This window comes from Lontra canadensis, unplaced genomic scaffold (assembly GCF_010015895.1).
Source record: "Lontra canadensis isolate GAN:19392208 unplaced genomic scaffold, GSC_riverotter_1.0 scaffold126, whole genome shotgun sequence".
NCBI classification, from domain to species: Eukaryota; Metazoa; Chordata; class Mammalia; order Carnivora; family Mustelidae; genus Lontra; species Lontra canadensis.
Window position 1 is genome coordinate 1,199,994 of NW_022631120.1, and position 18,795 is coordinate 1,218,788.

The 18,795-nt window shown below is 42.6% G+C and overlaps 1 protein-coding gene across 2 annotated transcripts in view; it reads left to right on the plus strand.

Moving 5' to 3' along the window:
• KCNN2 (potassium calcium-activated channel subfamily N member 2) overlaps window positions 1–18,795 on the plus strand; it is a 399,816-nt gene that overhangs the window by 285,151 nt on the left and 95,870 nt on the right. For both annotated transcript variants that reach the window (XM_032842238.1, XM_032842239.1), the window contains exon 6: window positions 8,490–8,908. In XM_032842238.1, the coding sequence (XP_032698129.1) occupies window positions 8,490–8,908 (419 nt within the window). The remainder of the gene's footprint in view (window positions 1–8,489; window positions 8,909–18,795) is intronic.

Below are 18,795 nucleotides of genomic sequence, written 5' to 3' on the forward strand. Positions count from 1 at the left end.
CTCCTAATTGGCTTCTTCGCTCACAGTTACACAAAAGCTGGTTTCTCTGGAAGGGGCCTCCTTTTCAAATGAACACAGTTCCCTGCAATTACTTTGGGACCATTATCTGGCAGGTATCCTAGAACTGAACTTGGGAGGTCACAGTTCCGAGTTTTATGAAGGATCCAGGCGACAAGGGAGGAAGGGACGGGCAGGCACGACATCCATGTCTACCATCCATCAGGCAGCCTCCTCCCCCAATCCCTTGTCTGCTGAGGCTGTTTCCACAGGCCCTCTAAACATTCACTTGTATTTCTCTTCCTCATCAAACACCGAGAGGCTTTTGAATCTTTGTAGCCACAGAATCTGACAAATAGAAGCACTCAATAACTGAACAGGAAAAAAAGAGCTTGGTTTTATTGAGTATTTGGTTTAAAGGTTAACCAAGAAAGCTTATTTATTTTTGTTCATGCTGCTGGAAACAGTTACGTAATGTCATGGTTCAAGGTTCTACTTAGCAAGCAGGATATTTTAGATATAAGTTGGATTTGGTGTGTTCGGATCTGTAGGTTGTGACTGTCAGCTAGGACTTTCTAGTCGTGCAGTTTTCCACGTAGAGACTGTTGATCAGGGTGCTTGGGAATGTCTCATGACCTGATTCATTGCCATTGTTCCTTCATCTCATGTACCATTCATGATCCCTTATTTTTATTAATTAACTTATGTTTATTTATTCACAAGGCTCTGAAATAGAAAGTATTCAAGATTGTGGTATTACAGGTCTCCCTTCCATTTCTGATCCCCAGAAACTCAGCTCAATTGCCTTGAGCCACACTTATCATCCTTTCTAGAATATTCTTTCAGAAGTGTTTTATGCATGTAGAAATATATGCCCCCCAACCCCTGTTACCAAAAGTATGCAAGTTGTAGCATAAAGTCATGTCAGATGTGAAACTCGGTTACTTTCTAGATCACTTTCTTCAATAGTATGTAACAGTTTTCCTCATCTTGTTTTAATGTCATACTCTTCCATTTGGCTGGGAATGGGTGGAACTCCTTCCCTTATTAGTGGATAGTTAGATTGTATCTAGTGTTTCATTAAGATACAAGGAAGCAATGCTGTAACAAATCCTATATGTTCACAATCACACATGCAAATATAGCAATAGGACAAGCTTCACGTGAAGTAGAATTAGTGGGTCAAAGAGTATGTACGTTTCTGACCTGGTAACCTGGCCCCCTCAGGGATCATAACAGTGCACATGTCCACCTACAATGTATGAGCATATCGGCCTCCACACACTTGGATTAGCATACTGGGTTACAAAGCTGGTCCATCTTTTTGCAACGTGACAGGTCAAAAAGTGGTATCTCATTTTCTTCCTAGAATTAAGGTTGAGCATCTTAAAAAAAAAAAACAAAAAACTTTAAGACATTTTTAGTTCCTTTTCCACGACCTGTTGTTTATGGCTTTTACCATTTTTTTTTTTTTTTCCTGGTGGATTGCTTGTCTCTTAAGGACTTGTAGAAACTTACACATACCAGGGAAATGAGTCCTTTGAACCCTTGTGAGCATTTTTCCCCACATGGTGTTGGTCTTTTTACTCTCTTTGATCAGGTGCAGAAAACAGAAGTTTGATGTAGTTAAGCGTCTCCATGTTTTAAGGCTCTGCGGTTTTTGTCAGGTTTTTTTGTTTTGTTTTGTTTTTGGTGAGCTTACAAAATAGTTCTTATGTGATTTCGTCAGTGGTTCCATTTTCTTAATCTTTCTAATATTTGAATCTTTCATCCACTTGGAGTTTTCCTTTTTCTTTTTTTTAAAAGATTTTATTTATTTATTTGTCAGAAAGAGAGAGAAAGAGTACAAGCAGGGGGAGGGGCAAAATGAGGGAGAAGCAGGCTTCTCACTGAGCAAGGAGCCCAATGCGGGACTCGATCCCAGGACCGCGGGATCATGACCTGAGCCAAAGGCAGATGTTTAACTGACTGAGCTACCCAGGTGCCCCTGCAGTTTTTCTTGATATATTCGGTATAAGGTACTGGTTCAACTTTATATCTCTCCAGATGGCTACGTGGTTGTTCCCAAACCATTTTTCCGTAAACTCTATGGCCCCCCCAATTTAATCCTCTGCCTTTATGGTACTGTGAATATCTCAGTGTATTGCATCAATTTTAGACTTTCCATTCTCTTCCTCTGGCCTCTCAGTTATTTTATATGCCAGTATCACATGGTTTTAATTATTACTATATTATTTAATAATCAGAGCTGCATCTGCCTTATTATACTTCCTTTTGCGAGTTTTCCTGGCCATTTCTCCTATATTGGCTTTCTTAACAAATCCACAGCTGTAATTACTTTATTCAGGATCTGTTTTTTAAGTGTTACTTTTGTGCTGAGCACTGCCCTGGGTTCTTTACGAGAAAGGAAATGTGGGATATGCCAGATACAGTCTCAGACCAGACAGTAACCTCCTTGAGGGGGAAATGTGCAGCTGTATCTGAGCGCCTTCCTCTGGAGAGCTGGCTAAGCAGAGGTCCTCACACCAGCAGGTGATGAGCTCATGGGGCAGGCCTCTTCCACAGAGTTCCAGACCCTCTTCCTGCTAATGACCTGCACTGCCAATTCATCTTGGAGACTAGGCTTCCAGTATAGTGTGTTTTGGGTATCAGAGCAGTGGCATTGAGACGTTGAAGCTTGTGGTGGAGTATTTTCTGGGGACACATTCTGTCTTATGCCTGAAGGCTCCTCTAGACCTCTGGCGAAGACCACTGAGCACAGCTCTGAAGGCAAGCACGTTGAACTGTCATGCTCGCTCTCGGAAACCTTTCTTATTAACATCCACCTAAAAAATGAATATAAAGATGTTTTAGTATCTGTCATTGTGCTTCCTCTGACTCCCCCGCAAGTGAGCTTAAAACTGATCGTATAGGTCATAATCTCAGAGTCCTGGGATCGAGCCTCGCATCTGGCTCCCTTCTCAAGCGGGTAGTCTGCTTCTCCCTCTCCCCCTACCACCTGCTTGTGATTTCTCTCTCTCTCTTTCAAATAAATAAATAAATAAAATCTTTGGGGGGGGGGGAACACCCGATCATATATATGGATCCTATGGAATATAATGGGAACATTTTTGCTGGTGAATTTTAATCCCTGACGCAGAATCAGTGATTGAATGACTGCGATGTTTCGGATGGTTTCGTTTTCTGTATAGAAATTCTATTTTGTAGTTTTGATTGGCAGCCCTCAACCTTGACCCCTAGCACACTTGCCTGGGTTCCTCCCTCACAGACGGGCTTGACCTTCCAGCTGCTCTCTGCTTTTGAGGTTCCTCACGCCACGTGTGCCATCTTTTTATTTCTACGTCATCTGAGAACACCTAACGCGTGCTACCTTCCACGTGCATTCCCGTCGTCCTGACTTCTCTCAGTGACTTGGATAAACTCCTGCCTACTTGGGCTCTGCACTCCGATGACAGTGGCCAGCACACACTCTTTCCTTTTGTCCCCTTCTCCCTGCCCCCCACCCCACCAGCCCACTGTCCTCAGGAAATGGCACGGCCCTCCACTGTGTTTTTCAGGGTAGAAGCTCAGCCACCTAGGATTCTTTTCTTTCTTTTATCACTCCCACATTCAGCCCATCAGCAAGCTCTAGCAAGATCTGCAAACTCTGTCTCTAGCACGCCCACTGTCTCCATTTCCATGGCAACCCCCACCTCCTGGTCCAGGTCATGGGGATACTAACTACAACCAATCAGCGGCGATAGAATGTCCTCCCTTGTATCCTCCCTGTGTCCTCTGGTTTCCCTTACAGTGAGGATGAACCCTTAAAGCTATAAACCCGCTCCTGCCACCCTTCTGCCTACCCTTAAGGGGGTGCCTGCTGCGCCTGGAGTGAAATCCGGCCTTGATTCCATGGCCAACAGCATCCTGCATGTCTGATCCCGATTTGTCTCTTCAAATTCCTCTCCTTCTACTCTGCCTGGGAATCATTGAGTGTCCAACACCCCGGTGTCCTTTTGTTTCCTTAAGCACGCTCAGCTGGGGAAAGCCCACGGCCCTTCCATGCGCTCTTTTCCCAGTCTAGAATGTTCTTCTCCTGGCTGTTTATATGACTGGCTCTCCCCCCTCATCCAGGTACCATCTCCTGAAATGGTACTTCTTCTCCGCATGTCTTCCCTTCCACATCTGCTGTCACCGTCAGGATATTTTTCTGTCTTTCATCTCCTGTGTATTTCCTTCAGAGCGGTGTCCATAGGCAGAATTCCTTTCTTAAATTGCTCCGAGTCTTCTTTCCTGACTTTGCCTTTCTTTCCCGGTGGAAGTCAGCTCCGCAGAGCCGCCCCTCGCTCTGCTGTGAGTCCTACTAGAAGCCCGATATGGAGTGCAGTCCCAGGTGCAATGCTGAGTCTCCCATCCACTGGCCGTTGAGTGAACAAAAGGATCAGCAAAAGAAATAAGCAGCGGTTAGGGCTGGGGACTATGCAGAGAGGACAAGGAAATGGTTCTCGCTCCGAAAGATGTACCGTGATAAGCATGAAACCAAAATAAACTCATCTGAGGTGTCGATGAAGCCCCTTGTGGCAAAAAAGCAACGTTGCGACAGCAGATTTTTCTGGGCAAGTTCCTGAAGAAGAATGTTCTCTGGACTTCCTGCGGAATTGCAGAATTATGTTGCTGTCATGACTTAGCATTTAGTAGGACGTGTTCTGCACACATTTGAGCAATGACGTAGATTTAGTTCATTCGCATTATGCTTCAGTGTTCTCCTCGTCCGTGAGCATATTTAATTAACCTTACGCCTGTGCAGTGATTAGGAGAGTCAGTATTAAATGAGAAGTAACAAGGCAGTTCACTTAACAAGGATGGTTCCTGTCCTCAAGGAGCCTCACTGATGAGTAGGGGTGATAATCTTCCAAAGAAATCCTCACCGTCCTTCGTGGTATCAGGAAACATCATTAAGAGACACAGGAGTCACGAAACAAAGGAGAGCAAGTTGGCAGATTCGGTTCGAGCATGGACAACGTCCTGAAAAGAGGTGACTGTGGAGTTGGGTCTTGAAGGAAGAAGAATTTGCTAGGTGGGAAGACTTTCCAGGCCAGGGGACAGAGTCCAGGGGCCACAGACACATGGGAGTGCCATGGCGGTAGCATGTTCTGGAATCCCTGCCACCAGAGGGAATAGGCACTGAGGTTCAAGGGACAGGCACAGCCAGATGGTGGAATGGGGGGTCTTTGAATGGTTTTAATCCTGAAAGTCACGGGGTGATGTCATTCACATTTTACAAAGGTCATTAGAGGATGGATGTAGCTTCCAGTGGAAGGCTCTGGTCATGGAGTTGGAAGGCAGGCAGGAGATCTCCCTAGAAAGTACAGAGACAGGGAAGGGTCAGAGATAGACCTTAGGAGAGCAGCGGCACTTAGATGGGGAGGAGGAAAGTGGATTTTTAAAGGAAAGAGCTGGATTCTTTGTAGTGGTGACAGATATATATAGATATCGATATCGATATCTATATCTATATCTATATATATAATGTATCACACAAGCCGAGAGAAGAGATTTTTTTTTTTTTTTGGAGGGAAGGAGTGATTAATGTCAGAAAGATCAGGTAAAAAGTCAGAGGGCAGGGCTGGATTTCCTAACGGAGGTGTCTTTAGCAACTTTAACAAGAGTAGAGGTGGTGGGCAGATGAGGGCAAGAGCCACATGCGTGGTGTGTTGGGGGAATGAAAGCAAACTGGGAAGATGAATTATCATCTGCAGGGCAGAGCCATGGGGGCGGTGGGGGGCGGTTAGGGGGATGTTCTCATTTGTTTGCTTTCCTTTGCTTATAATGAACAGTTGGGATTTGCCCTTGCAGAGAGAGGAAACCCGGAAGCTGGGTTCTCAGTGAGGAAGAACTGGTTTGGGGTATAGCATTTCTTTAGACGGGTTGGGCACAAGAATAGGGAAATAAGCAGAAAAGGGTGAGATGAGTTAAGTTTGGGGCCGAAGGGTACAACAGGGAGGGCATTTCTAGTCTTGGGGGGACAGCACATTAAGAGAGAGGGATACTAAAAGGTGGCAAGGGGAAAGGTGATTGTCCAGAGCAGGTGCTAGGGAGGATGGGAGAATGGTCCCTTGGGGTGTGGAGGCTTCCGCTGAGCATGAAGGCCCAGCCCCCCACCCCACGTCTCTGCCTGTCCACCTGCAGCAGCCTGGACATCGGGTCCCGGCTTGGAGGGATCCTGGGCAGGCCCACCTGGAGGTCAAATGGGGCAGGCTGCTTAGAATGCTGGTGAGGTCACAGGTGAAGTGATGGGCATGAGCAGCAAGGACGGTCAGAGGAGAAGGTGCACCGTGAGTGATGGAAGGAGGGAGCTAGTCCTGGAAAGACAGGAGGCTTTTGGGGAGCAATCTCTGAATTCTCTGTCTAACCTGGCATTTCTTCCCCAGTTCCCTGGGAAGGTACTTCTGCGGCATTTCTGCCACTGCTGCCCGGAACAGTGCGTGGAAAGTCTTGGAATTAAACTCAGATTCTCTGGCTTGGTGTATGGCTCTCTGGAGTCTTGGGGTGGAGTTTTGGGGGGTGGATTTGAGTGTTTGCCAAGTCATCCAGAGCCAAGTTTGGTGAAGAAAGTAGACAATCAAGCCGGGTAATACCATTTTCAGTAGAAATGGAAATGTGGATTTAAATAACAGAACTGTTTTTCTTACGTGGTTTGTGCCAGGCCCTGACAGCAGTTTCTAAAGAGAGCAGTGACAACATCTTTGGAATGTATATAGCCTCTCAGAGTCACTCGTTTGAGGGAGCATTCTTTCGGATGTAAACATCTTAAGAGATTGCGGGATCACATGCCTTTAGAGTTTTGTTGTACCCAGTAAACACCCGCTGATACAAAGTCAAGCAGGCTCATAACATTATATCAGGACAGTCTTTCTGTATATATTAGAGCAATCCATGATGCCAACACCATATTGGAAGTGGCGAGACCGAACCAGAATATTCTCTAGCCCACTTGGCCTCCTCTGTGTTTGCGATCTGTTTCTTTACTGGAAACTGGGAAAACATCATTCTTGTCAATTAGCGTTTGTCCAACACCTTATGGTCCCTAGACGAAAACTCATGACAGAGGCACACCTCGAGCCATTACGTTGCCAAACTGAACATCAGCTGTTAAAATTTGCTACGTTTTGGGGAGAATCTGTTGGCTCTCCAGCTACTGGAGGTACCGGAAAGAAGTGGTACATTTTATAGCCGCCTGGAAAATAGCTACGCCCCGTGGAATAATTAACCGGGAATGGCCATTTGTAGCCAAGAGAGGAAGATCCCTTGCCTGAGTCTCGAGAGAAGCAGAGTCCATGGGCTCCAACCAGGGAGCAGACCTGTTTTGTCCACCTCCTGTACGAGATTCACTTACCTGAGAAGGCATTGTTCTCGTTTGGGTGGCTCCCCTCGCACGCTTTCTGCTTAAGTTGGCTCCTTACCAAAAGACAAGGAATATGTCATCTTTCCTCGTGGGGGAGCACCACGGGCGTCTTGGCAGACTCCCAGAACTCCAGCATGGTTGGCACCCCTGGTTTCCTAGCTCTAAATACCGGGAAGCCCCCAGAAGTCCCTGTTACAGTCAGAAATGTCACCAAACATTTCCAGATATCTCTGGTTGTTGACAGACTCCCAGAGCCTGGTGGACTTGTTTACCATGAAACCAGGGAAGACAGGAAACTTTCTTTTCTGTCCCTTTTATTTTCAGCCTGCCTATCTATCTATCTACACATCTATCTCCTTTTTCTTTGGTTTTCTTTTTCTTTTTCTTTATTTTCATCGCAGTGTGAATAATGACAAACATTTTGAAACAAGAATCTTTATTAAAGAAAACAAACTCATTGGAAACAAACTCATACTTAAAGGGAAGGCTGAGGAAGGATAGAAGAAAAGAGGAAGGTAGAGTTGTAGGTGGAGAAGCTGGAAGAAATGTTTCTGCCACCTTTGTCTGTGGCCCCTTGTGATTTTTCTCCCTGAAGCCAATGAGATTTCCTGTAAGAAGGCTCGGGTACAGCTGCATTATAGGCTGTAACTGACCTCAGAGGTACGAGCAAATGGATTCCACTGAGAACGTGGTTAGAATGGGGGAAGGGTTTTAGGTTCAGACGCTTGTTGTGGAGAACAGATTGTTCCTAAGGCTCACTGTGGCTCTCGAAATGTGCGGGGATGGGGGGTGGGGGCATTACCCGATCATCCCAAGCCCCTTCTCATAAAATGATGTAACTTACCCCGTTCTCCAGGAGCATGGGCCCCAGAATAATTCCAGCACCCAGGGAGAACATTTCCCATTTTCAATGTCTGCAAAGTGAAGTTCTCCTTTTGCGCCAAGACCGTTTTCTCAAGATAGCATACCTGGCTAGCATCTAAGCATTACACCCCTTAGCTCACCACGATCGCTCCAAGTCACGCGTTAATGTGTCTTTCGACTCTGCACTAACCCTTGTGGACCATTCGTGCCATACTGAAGCTGACTTTCTACTTTATTTTTTCAGTTGTTCATGGTGGACAACGGAGCAGATGACTGGAGAATAGCCATGACTTATGAGCGTATTTTCTTCATCTGCTTGGAAATACTGGTGTGTGCTATCCATCCCATACCTGGGAATTACACGTTCACATGGACGGCCCGGCTTGCCTTCTCCTATGCCCCATCCACAACCACCGCCGATGTGGACATTATTTTATCTATCCCGATGTTCTTAAGACTCTATCTGATCGCCAGAGTCATGCTCTTACATAGCAAACTGTTCACCGATGCCTCTTCTCGAAGCATCGGGGCACTGAATAAGATAAACTTCAATACCCGTTTTGTTATGAAGACGCTAATGACTATCTGTCCAGGAACTGTACTCTTGGTGTTTAGTATCTCATTATGGATAATTGCCGCCTGGACTGTCCGAGCCTGTGAAAGGTAAGTTTGTTTCTTTTCCTGGGAACATAATTTGCAAGTGGGAGGAAGAACACATTTCAGACCAGAGGCACTCGATGACTCACGCTTGGAAATGTTGGATTCTCTGGTGTTTTAAAACGAGTCTGACAAAACTTTACTGCACATTTTTGCTTACAGTGATGCCTTGATGATTATGTACTTTTTTCCTTTTTTTTTTAAAGAGAGGGGGAGGAGAGCACCACAGGGGGTGGGGAGGAGTAGAGGGAGAGAGAGAGAATCATAAGCAGGCTGCATGCCCAGCACGTAGCCCTACTGGGGGCTGAACCCCCAACCCTGAGATCATGCTCTGAGCTGAAGTCAGGAGTCGGATGCTGAACCAACTGAGCCCCCCCGATGCCAGGTGCCCTGATGATGCATTTTACTTTCCGATTGGATCAGTTTTCTAGAGAGGGCTGTCTTTATACTCTGTGTCAAAATTTGGAGACCTACAAATTTTATAGGAGGTTTCTATCCGAAATGTCTGTTTCATGGTAACACTGAATCATTTGGGTGCCTCGTTGGTGATAGTATAGATTATTGTTGAGACAGAGATCCAGTGGAAACAGGGTGATTCAGGCTGTCTGAACTTTTGGGAATATCTCAGTGTGGTCGGTCGATTGTACTGCCCATTTAACCCAGTGTTCATGTGACGACTGGTAAGGAGCTTATGGGTATACTATTTGGTTTTTATCAAACTCAGCAGTTAGTGAGAAGGGGACGTGGGGTTTGTTTTATTGTCTGAGGTACTCTGGTGGTTTAGAGATAGACATACATTCTTAGAATTTAGGAACTGCCCAGTGAGTCTAAATTAATTAGTAATAGCGTCAGTGATATTAACCTTGCCATTTTAACAAACAAAAATAGATTTGTTACATAAATAAGAGGAACTCTCTCATAATGAGGGGTGAAGCCTCATGAGACCTTGGTTAAGAAAATCCAGGTTGAAATTGGCAAAAGATAGGAACAATTTAGTAATTGATAGAACTGTTAAATCTTAGGATGTTCTCCGTAATGACCAGATTTTTTTTTAGTTTAGATTTTGAAAATTGAAGGTATTATGTATACAGTTTAATGAAGAAGACTATCTGTATGAGAATTGTTGCAAAAATAGCAAACCTATAATATCCCTTCCCTATTTTGATTTTTCGTAAGCAGTCACTCAAAGATCTTTTTTTTTTTTTTTAAGATTTTATTTATTTATTTGAGAGAGAGACAGTGAGAGAGAGCATGAGTGAGGAGAAGGGCAGAGAGAGAATCAAAGATCTTTTAGTCAGTGTTTTTAGTAATTGCTTTTTGTATTTCGGGATGCTATAGCTTATGTTGCTACCACTAGGTTTTTCATTAGCTTTTTAGGAAAGTTGGGATTTTAGTTTTCTTTCACACATATATACCCCTTTCATGACTCCACCCTCCAGAAGAGTAATTTCCATCTCCCCAATAAATTATGTCAACACTGATCATTCTACGTTAACATCCTTATGACTATGTAAACTGCATTTGTGCTTGAACTATGTGTAGTATTTTGTTAGCATTTTGCTTTTCCTGTATGTCTTTTTATTTTCCCTAATTCCCCCCATATATTTTAAATATTCTTTTGCTAGATTCATGTATATTGAGCAATCTATCAATTTCACCTTGAAAAACAATTTTTACTTCTAACCTATTTGCCCATCATATTGGGAATTTCTTCTGGATTCTTTGTACGTTGGCTACCCTTTTTCTTGAACCCTGTTTCTTCCTCGCTTTTCACCTATCCTTTGTTTTGGCAGAATTCATCTCCCTAGCTTTTAAGAAAAGGTAATAGGTGAGAGAGAGAGAGAATTTTTTGAGAGCTTATAGATACGGTTATTCTTCTCTCCCTTATTTGATAAGGGGGCTGGATATAAAACTCTAGATTGGAAATCACTTTTGCTCAGAATTTCAAAGCCTTTATTTTCCTCTGGCATCCAGGATCCAGCAATTTGTTACTGTTCTCAATTTTTGATGCTTTTTTTTCTTTTTTCTGGAAGCTTTTAAGATTGGTGTTCTACAATTGCAACAGGATACATCTTGGTGTGAATCTATTTTAATCTAGAGTACTGGGAATTTAATAGACTTGTTCGATCTTGGAATGAATATCCTTCAGTTCTTGGAAATTTTCTTGAATTATTTAATGGTTTTTGTTCCTGTGTTTTGTTGTGCAGATATTGGTCCTCCTCTATTACTTCTTTAATTTTCCCATTTTCTTTCTTACTTTTTTCCATTTCTGTTTTTGCTCTATGGAAGATAACCTCCCTTTTATCTTCTGTACTTTCTATTGGACTTTATTTTCTTTTTAACTTATATTAATTTCCAGGGCCTCAAGTTTGATCCCAAGTGCCCTTTGAAAAAATAACATCATACTTTTGTTCTTGGATGCCTTGTTTTATTTGTTCAGGGATGTTAATGATAATTTTTGAAAATGTTTTCTCTTTGTATATGTATTGTTTCCCCCAAAGATTCATCTTTCTGTTGGTTTTGGCTTCTAGCTTTCCTTAAGTAGTTAGGCGACCCCAGCAGTCTGTTCCTACATGACAGTGTAACCTTCAAGGGCTGAGTGGAATTTTCTTTGCATATCTAGAAGTTGTCAACTGTGAGCTTCACTACAGGGTCGTTTGGAGTGGGACAGTGCCAGAACACCAATTTTAGTATCTTTACATATTTTCTGTTATCTCTAAACGATATGACAGGCTCATGGGATGGTGTTTCTTCTGTCCTACCTTGAAGGCGCAAGCTTAGGGCACAGTGTACTGGAATTGAAAGGGCAGAGAAGAGGTCTCAACCACGAATCTGCGAACCTTTATTTGTTTTCCGAGTTGTAGCATGGTAGCCTACTCTGCGGTGCTTGATACCATCAGCCCGCTGACCTGTGTTTTACCTCTCGAGACAACAAACTTCCAGGTTTCTGCCAGTTGGCAAAAGGTACTAGAAGTGACAGAGAGTGGAGAAGGGAATCTAGATACCTAATTGCCTTTACACATATCTGAACTTGTCCTCACCTTTCGGGCTGTGTCCTGATCTCCACTTGCAGAGGCACAGGTGCCAAGGATTTTTGGAGTTTTTGGGTGGGACACGGGTTGGTTCTCAATGCCAGTATGGTTTCTTCGTGATTCTTTACCATTCTTGATCTAGAATTCTCCTTCCGTGAGTCAGGTAAGCCTGTGATCACCTGTCCATTGGCTTTGTCAATTCCCTTCATACTGTCTTGTCACTCATTCTTGCTGTGCTCATGGGCTTCTGCTTTGTAGGCTTTGTTTTTTGAACAGTTATTTACAGTCATTTTCATGGAGTTGAGGGAGCCAAGGTCAACATGTTTGTCAAGTCTATTTCACAGGAAATTCTGGAGCGATTAGTTTTTAGTATCAAGTATCTGAATCTTTTCTCAACCTTTTCTTTGTAACTATGGCATTTGAAGGATTAAAGTTTTCTTCTTAACGGAACGTGGACTCCTTATAGCAAGGCTTTATTTGCTAGCAGTCATGGTATTTAGAGGCTTATGATATTTTCTGGAGCAGAAACCTATAAAGTTTGAAGAATAAATATGGAAAACCTTAGCTGATAAACCCATTTAGTTTATGAAAATTGCTCTTAGTTGGAAGGTAGATATAACAAAGTACCAGTGAGGGTAGAAGCATAGTTGAACTGTACATACAGCTGTATGAGTGGTCCCCAATGCATCTGCTCCCCAAGGACCCAAGAGACAAATAGCCTCAAAACTGAGCACATGCCATACATTTTCTCTTCAAAAGCAGTCCATCTCAACTGTTTAAACCCATCTTCACTAAATTCAGAAGACCTTAGGCAAATGAGGCCACATCTGTCCAAAGTGTGTGTGTGTGTGTATGTATGTATGTGTGTGTGTGTATGTATGTATTTTTAACAGGCTGACATTGTGAGGTGACAGACCAGTCCTGGGTTCACATAAAAAGACACTAGAGCCTGAAATTTGCCCATTTCGTATGAAGACTGAGAATCTGTAGCCTGCAGTTACATAACGGGAACAAACTGTGGCCTGGTGGGGAAGGGAAGGAGACCAGACTCTGGACTGGGACACTGGGATTTCATTCATTTGTTCAACAGAGGGGCTGAGTGGCCTCAGGCCAACCAGCTCGCTTCTTTTTATCTTAATTTCTTCATTGCAAACTAAATGGATTGATAAACTTTCTTCTTCCAAAGGTAACATTTTCTAATTGTACAGATGAGTAAAAGAAAATAAAATCTTGGGGTGCCTGGGTGGCTCAGTGGTTTAAAGCCTCTGCCTTCAGCTCAGGTCAGGATCCTAGGGTCTTGGGATCGAGCCCCGCATGGGGCTCTCTGCTCAGCGGGGAGCCTGCTTCCTCCTCTCTCTCTCTCTGCCTCTCAAGCTACTTGTGATCTCTGTCAAATAAATAAATAAGGGGGGAAAAATCTAAAAAAAAAAAAAAGAAAAGAAAATCTTTAACCAGTGTTGTGATAGTAGATTTTAACAGTTCGTTTTTCATTTGAGCTCCCATTTTGTTGCACAAAATCTCCAGATTGTGACTTGTAAAATGCAAAGATTAAAAAAAAAAAGAAATTAACCTTTTTTTATAAAGTTTGATATGATGTGGTTCACATCTTATATTTCCTTATGTTTTCCTTCCTTCCCTTCTTCTACCCTCCCTCCCTGCCTCCCCTCTTCCTCCCCGCCCTCCCTCCCTCTCTGCCTCTCCCTCCTTCCTTTTCCTTTTCCCCCTCCCCTTCCTTCCTTCCTCCCTCCCTCCCTTCCTTCTTCCTGATGTGACTTTGCAGTACTTCATACAACACACAGCTCTCCTATTTCTTTGGTTTGGAATTTGAATTTAAATGCACCTCCCAGGCCCATCTTTGAGCTCTCCAAGTATTCTCTCCAAGTATTAAAGGGGGATTCACACCTAATAGAAATTCTCTTCTTAGTTAATTAGAACATGTCTAGGAATTTTTTAAAAGGAGAAACTTTGGGGGCACCTGGGTGGCTCAGTTGGTTAAGCAGCCAACTCTTGGCTTCTGTTTGGGTCATGATCTTAGGGTCCTGGGATTGAGCCCAGTGTCAGGCTCCACACTGGGCTCCGAATCGTCTCGAGGATATTCTCTCTCTCTCTGCTGTCTGTCTCTCTCTCAGATAAATAAAATAAATCTTTAAGAAAATGTTGGAAAGGAGAGAGCTTTTGAGAGAGGGAGGGAAGCAGATGTCTCTCTGGAGAAGTTTGCTTGCAAACCTATCCGTCTCCTTCCACTGAGCACAGCACATCTTGAGGCTTCTGGAAAATGTTCTGGGTGAATGAGGGGGACATCCTATAGGAGGTATCTCTTCCTGGTGGTATTACTTTCCCTGACAGATCGTGTATCTCTGATTTATCTATAAGGAATAAAAACTCCGTCATTTTCCTTTTCTTTTCTTTTCTTTTCTTTTCTTTTCTTTTCTTTTCTTTTCTTTTCTTTTCTTTTCTTTTCTTTCTTTTCCTTTCCTTTCCTTTCCTTTCCTTTCCTTTCCTTTCCTTTCCTTTTCTTTTCTTTTCTTTCCTTCCCTCCCTCCTTCTCTATTTCCTTCTCCCCATCCCCCTATTTTGTGAAAGGTAGGACAAAGCTGAGTGGCATGTAGCTGGCATTATGTCTGTAGCCTGTGCTTGTTGGGAGGAGGCTGCTCCAGACCAGTGTCCTTTCTCTCTCTGGTTTTGTTTTGGCTCTATGTCAAGGTGGCTATCAAGCCTGAAAGAACACTTGCTTCTAAAATAACCTGGAAAGTGTGCCCTAGTGCTGTTCAAGTGATTCTTTGTACATGCAGACTCAGGTCCAGACATTGAATCAGAGGTACCAGGAGAACCTTCGGGAACGTTTATGTCTTACAAGAAGTCTGAACCCCGTAGCTTGGGGTCCTGAAAACTGGGAATTATCCCCCTCTTGTACTTTTTGAGACATCACTATTTTCGTTAAGAGTATAGGTGAGTGTTGATTCTGAAGCTGCTTCACCAGAAACTTTTCGAGGAAACTGTTTTGCCAGGGATAGGACGGGAAACGGGGCCAGTGCAGGTTATGCAGAGGAAAGCATTTTGCTCCGTTTTGTTTTTTTCTTTTTTCCTGTAAGGGCTTCCAGGAGATTTAATATGAGCAGGGGCTTTCGGTATATCCAAGGAGAAAAGGAGTTTTGGCTTGACCACATCTTCTGGGAACCAGCATTGGCCCTTGTCAATAACTGAAGTTTCAGAGATGCAAAGACATTTTAACTTTCTGCACAACATTCTTTTCCTGATTGCTACAGGTTTTATCATGTGGGGGAGGGGGCTGAGTTTGGAATGGACAGAAAGAAGGGGTCAGGAACGGGGAGCCGGGAACTTTGGTGGCCGTATTACCATGGAGAGAAGCAGACAGGAACAATCTGTGCTATTTGTCACTGGAAAAGATTCAATTAGTTAAGACGTTTGTGGCCAAATAAATTCACTGTTCTTTTTTTTTTTTTTTTAAGATTTTATTTACTTATTTGAAAGAGAGAGAGTGTGCTTGCATGAGTGGGGGGATGACAGAGGTAGAAGGAAAGACTCTCACGCAGACTCCTTGCCAAGCATAGAGCCCAACACGGGGCTCCATCTCATGACCCTGAGTTCATGACCTGAGCTGAAGCCAAGAGTCAGGCACTTAACTACCTGAGAGCCACCCAGACACTCCTAAATTTACTCTTCTTCTTTACCTCATTGCTTTATTTCCAGGAGCGTTGAGGTATGCATTAACTAGTATGCAGTAGTTAAGAGGGAAATGTTTCTCACAATGGCTTTAGAGTGGTTTGCTCTTTTCCCAAGTGGGAAAACTGGAGAAGTGAACAATGGAACTTGTTTTGTAGAGATTCTCATAAGCCAAATGGCATTTTAGATGGATTAAGAATAAATGCTTTCTACCAATCAAAACTAATAGTAAAGAAAGGTACTAAGTATGTATTATACAATACAATATATATTTGTAATATATTGTAATATATAGTACTATGTAATAATATATTATATATAAGATATATATTATATATTATATATGAGATATAGTAATATAGGTTATAATATAATAATAACAGAAAAATAGGTAAATAAGTATTCATTTTTCAAATTATCCCAAAGACAATCGAGGAATGGAGTTTCAGTTGTGTTTAGAATCTATTATTCAGTCTTAAAAATATGTTTGATTTCTTCCATTAATCTAGTTAGACTTCTGTTTTTTTCTTAATTAATTCATTTTTAAGATACTTAAAGCCTGTCACTGATAGTCTCTTACACTGTGTTTGTTTTAATTGCCCAAAAAGTGATTTCTGAAATGCAGCTGAAATTTCCTTTATTATAACAGTATATCATGGAATATTACAGTCAGGTCATGTTCCATAAAAAAAACTGTATCCCACATGAAACTTCATATAAAAAAGCTGCTTTTAGCCCAAGGATTGATGATGTCTTTCAACATCAGTATTAACCAAGAAGTTGAAGAGGAAAACCCTTGCAGGATGAGAATGGCCCCTTTTGTAACTACACGTGTTTCCAGACTTGCAGCACTCATTCGTAGAAGGTATATGACTCGGGGTTCCGCTTCCCATTGCATATGGGCCCTGCAAACCGTTGTCATTTTTGTACATACCAAGGTAACGGGAATATACCCTTCTTCCTGTGTGGTCATTGTGACATCTAGGAAATTAAATTAGCATTGTAATGGTTACTTTTTTGTAACCAGGTGTGAATCTGTTATTCTGAGCTCAGACATTTCTGACTTTCTCTATATAGAGCCTGATTTTGAATAAAGCCACTTCACGTTTCAAGTGGGGATAAACTATTTAGAATGCTTAAATGATCTGGATTCTAGTTTTCAAGTTTCTCATTTCAAAAGAGTTTTAGTTTGCTTTTTTTTTTTTTTCTCTGATCAAAGCCAGTTTTTCGAGGAGGGAAGGGATAAATGGCATCTGAGAGTCTCACTTGTGCTATTGATTTCTAAAAACTATTTACGTAGCATCGCATGCAGGAGTGCGTGAAATGAGGAGCTACGTTTTTGAACACTGAGTTGCTTTCTTGACCTGCGGTCCGTGATTCTAGTTATATTTTTAGGCGACCCTCTGAGAGGTCTGCGCTTTTTCGGGGCCTGACCATCAGAGATGCCTTATTTCCTGTTGATTTCCTTAAGTAGGAAGCATGTGACTTGTGATCAGGTTTCTTCAGCAGTTGTCAAAGTAGTCATAAAATATCCATGGGTGGTGCTGGGAAGCGTCCTCCTGGCCTCTTGATTGAGCATGGTTTACTGGATAATTAGATTATTTCTTACTGCTCAAAGTTTCAGCTGTTGCTAAGTAAATTGTAAGCATTTCATCAATGGATTTGTAATTTGTGGTTGATGGTAATGTAATACTTTGTAAACTTAGACTTCCAGAGTCTGATTCATACATACGGATATAGCCTTTTCAGACTCAGAAATGAGTCACAACTTTAAAACGAGCCCTTTCAAGTTATAAAAGTCAGCGGTTTGAAAGCATTCATCATGCACCTGGGACTTGGAAAGCATCAAGGCTCGGCATAGAGTTTGTCAAATAAATTGGTCATTAAAGTCTTATGGGAAAAAAGCCAATATTTAGTCCTATTCTGTTTTCTCTTCATGCCTCCATAGATAGGTCTGGTGTTCTGTGTTGGGTTTTGGGGGGTTTTTTGGGTTCTACCTCCAGAGAGAACAATGAGAATGTTGATTTGTTGGCAAGATGCTTTGAGATCCTGGATTGAGGAGTGCAGTTGGAAAATACCAGCACTGATTATATTCAAGCTAACAAAACCCCAAAACCCAACAACAGAACACAAAACCAAAAACATGAAGCTGAAAACAGCTCAGAAATCCAATCTCACGGATCTTATGGTGAATTTATCATAGTCCTCCCCATCCTGACATCGACACTGAGCTGCAGAATTTATGGACTGTGGGTCCTGATTGTCTCCTAACTGGAATATCCACCTGGGACGTTAGGGTGATGTGTATGTGATTCTATGCAACTTCCTCATGCACTTGAGCTTCAAAATCACTGTGCCAGTTAAAAACAAAAAACACAAAGTCTAAATGTAGATGCCCTGACATGCACGCTATTTTGTGTTTAGGAAAATTAACACATCTCTTAGACACACGTGAGCCTCGACTGGCAAAAATTCAACTTTTCCCCACATGCCTGCGGAATTCTGTACGTTCCTTTTTCTTTTTGAAATTTCGCTCTTTTATTTTTAATGCGCTCTTATTGCAAAACAGCATTAAAGTAACAAAGGAAATTGGAGACAAGAAAAGTGCCCTTCTGTGCAACAGAATGTACACATTTGGGGCTTGGACAAATCTGCCTTCTAGCCTAACATTAAATTTTATAACCTTCGTACCTATTCATGGGCTTGCTTCATGTTATAATTGTTCATTTAGGCATGAAGTGGGTTTTAGAATTGCATACTGGAGCTGGAGTTGGGGGTATAAAGGATGGGTGTTTGGCTGGACTCCCCCGGAAGGACTGGATGAACTATTTTCTCCAATGCTTGCCAGCTGGTTAGAGTAATACCTAATCTTAACAGTGCTTCCTGACATCCCACGGAGGGGAATGGCAATCTTTGAACTCTCCCACTCTGCCATGTCCAGCCCCGTTTTGTCCCCGATTCAAAAGCCCATGGATTAGTAAATAGTCCGATCACTGCCAAATTCCTAGGGCAATTGGAAAAGGCCTCAGCCTTCAGAGACTTTCACTTAGCACGGTGGTGAGGTCAAAGCCGTTTTGAGAACATGGTCGTTAGTTAATAAACGCTGGTGAATAAACAAAGGAATTAAAGAAAAAAAAAACTTCATGCAGAGTTTCACCATGATTTTTAGCTAACGTG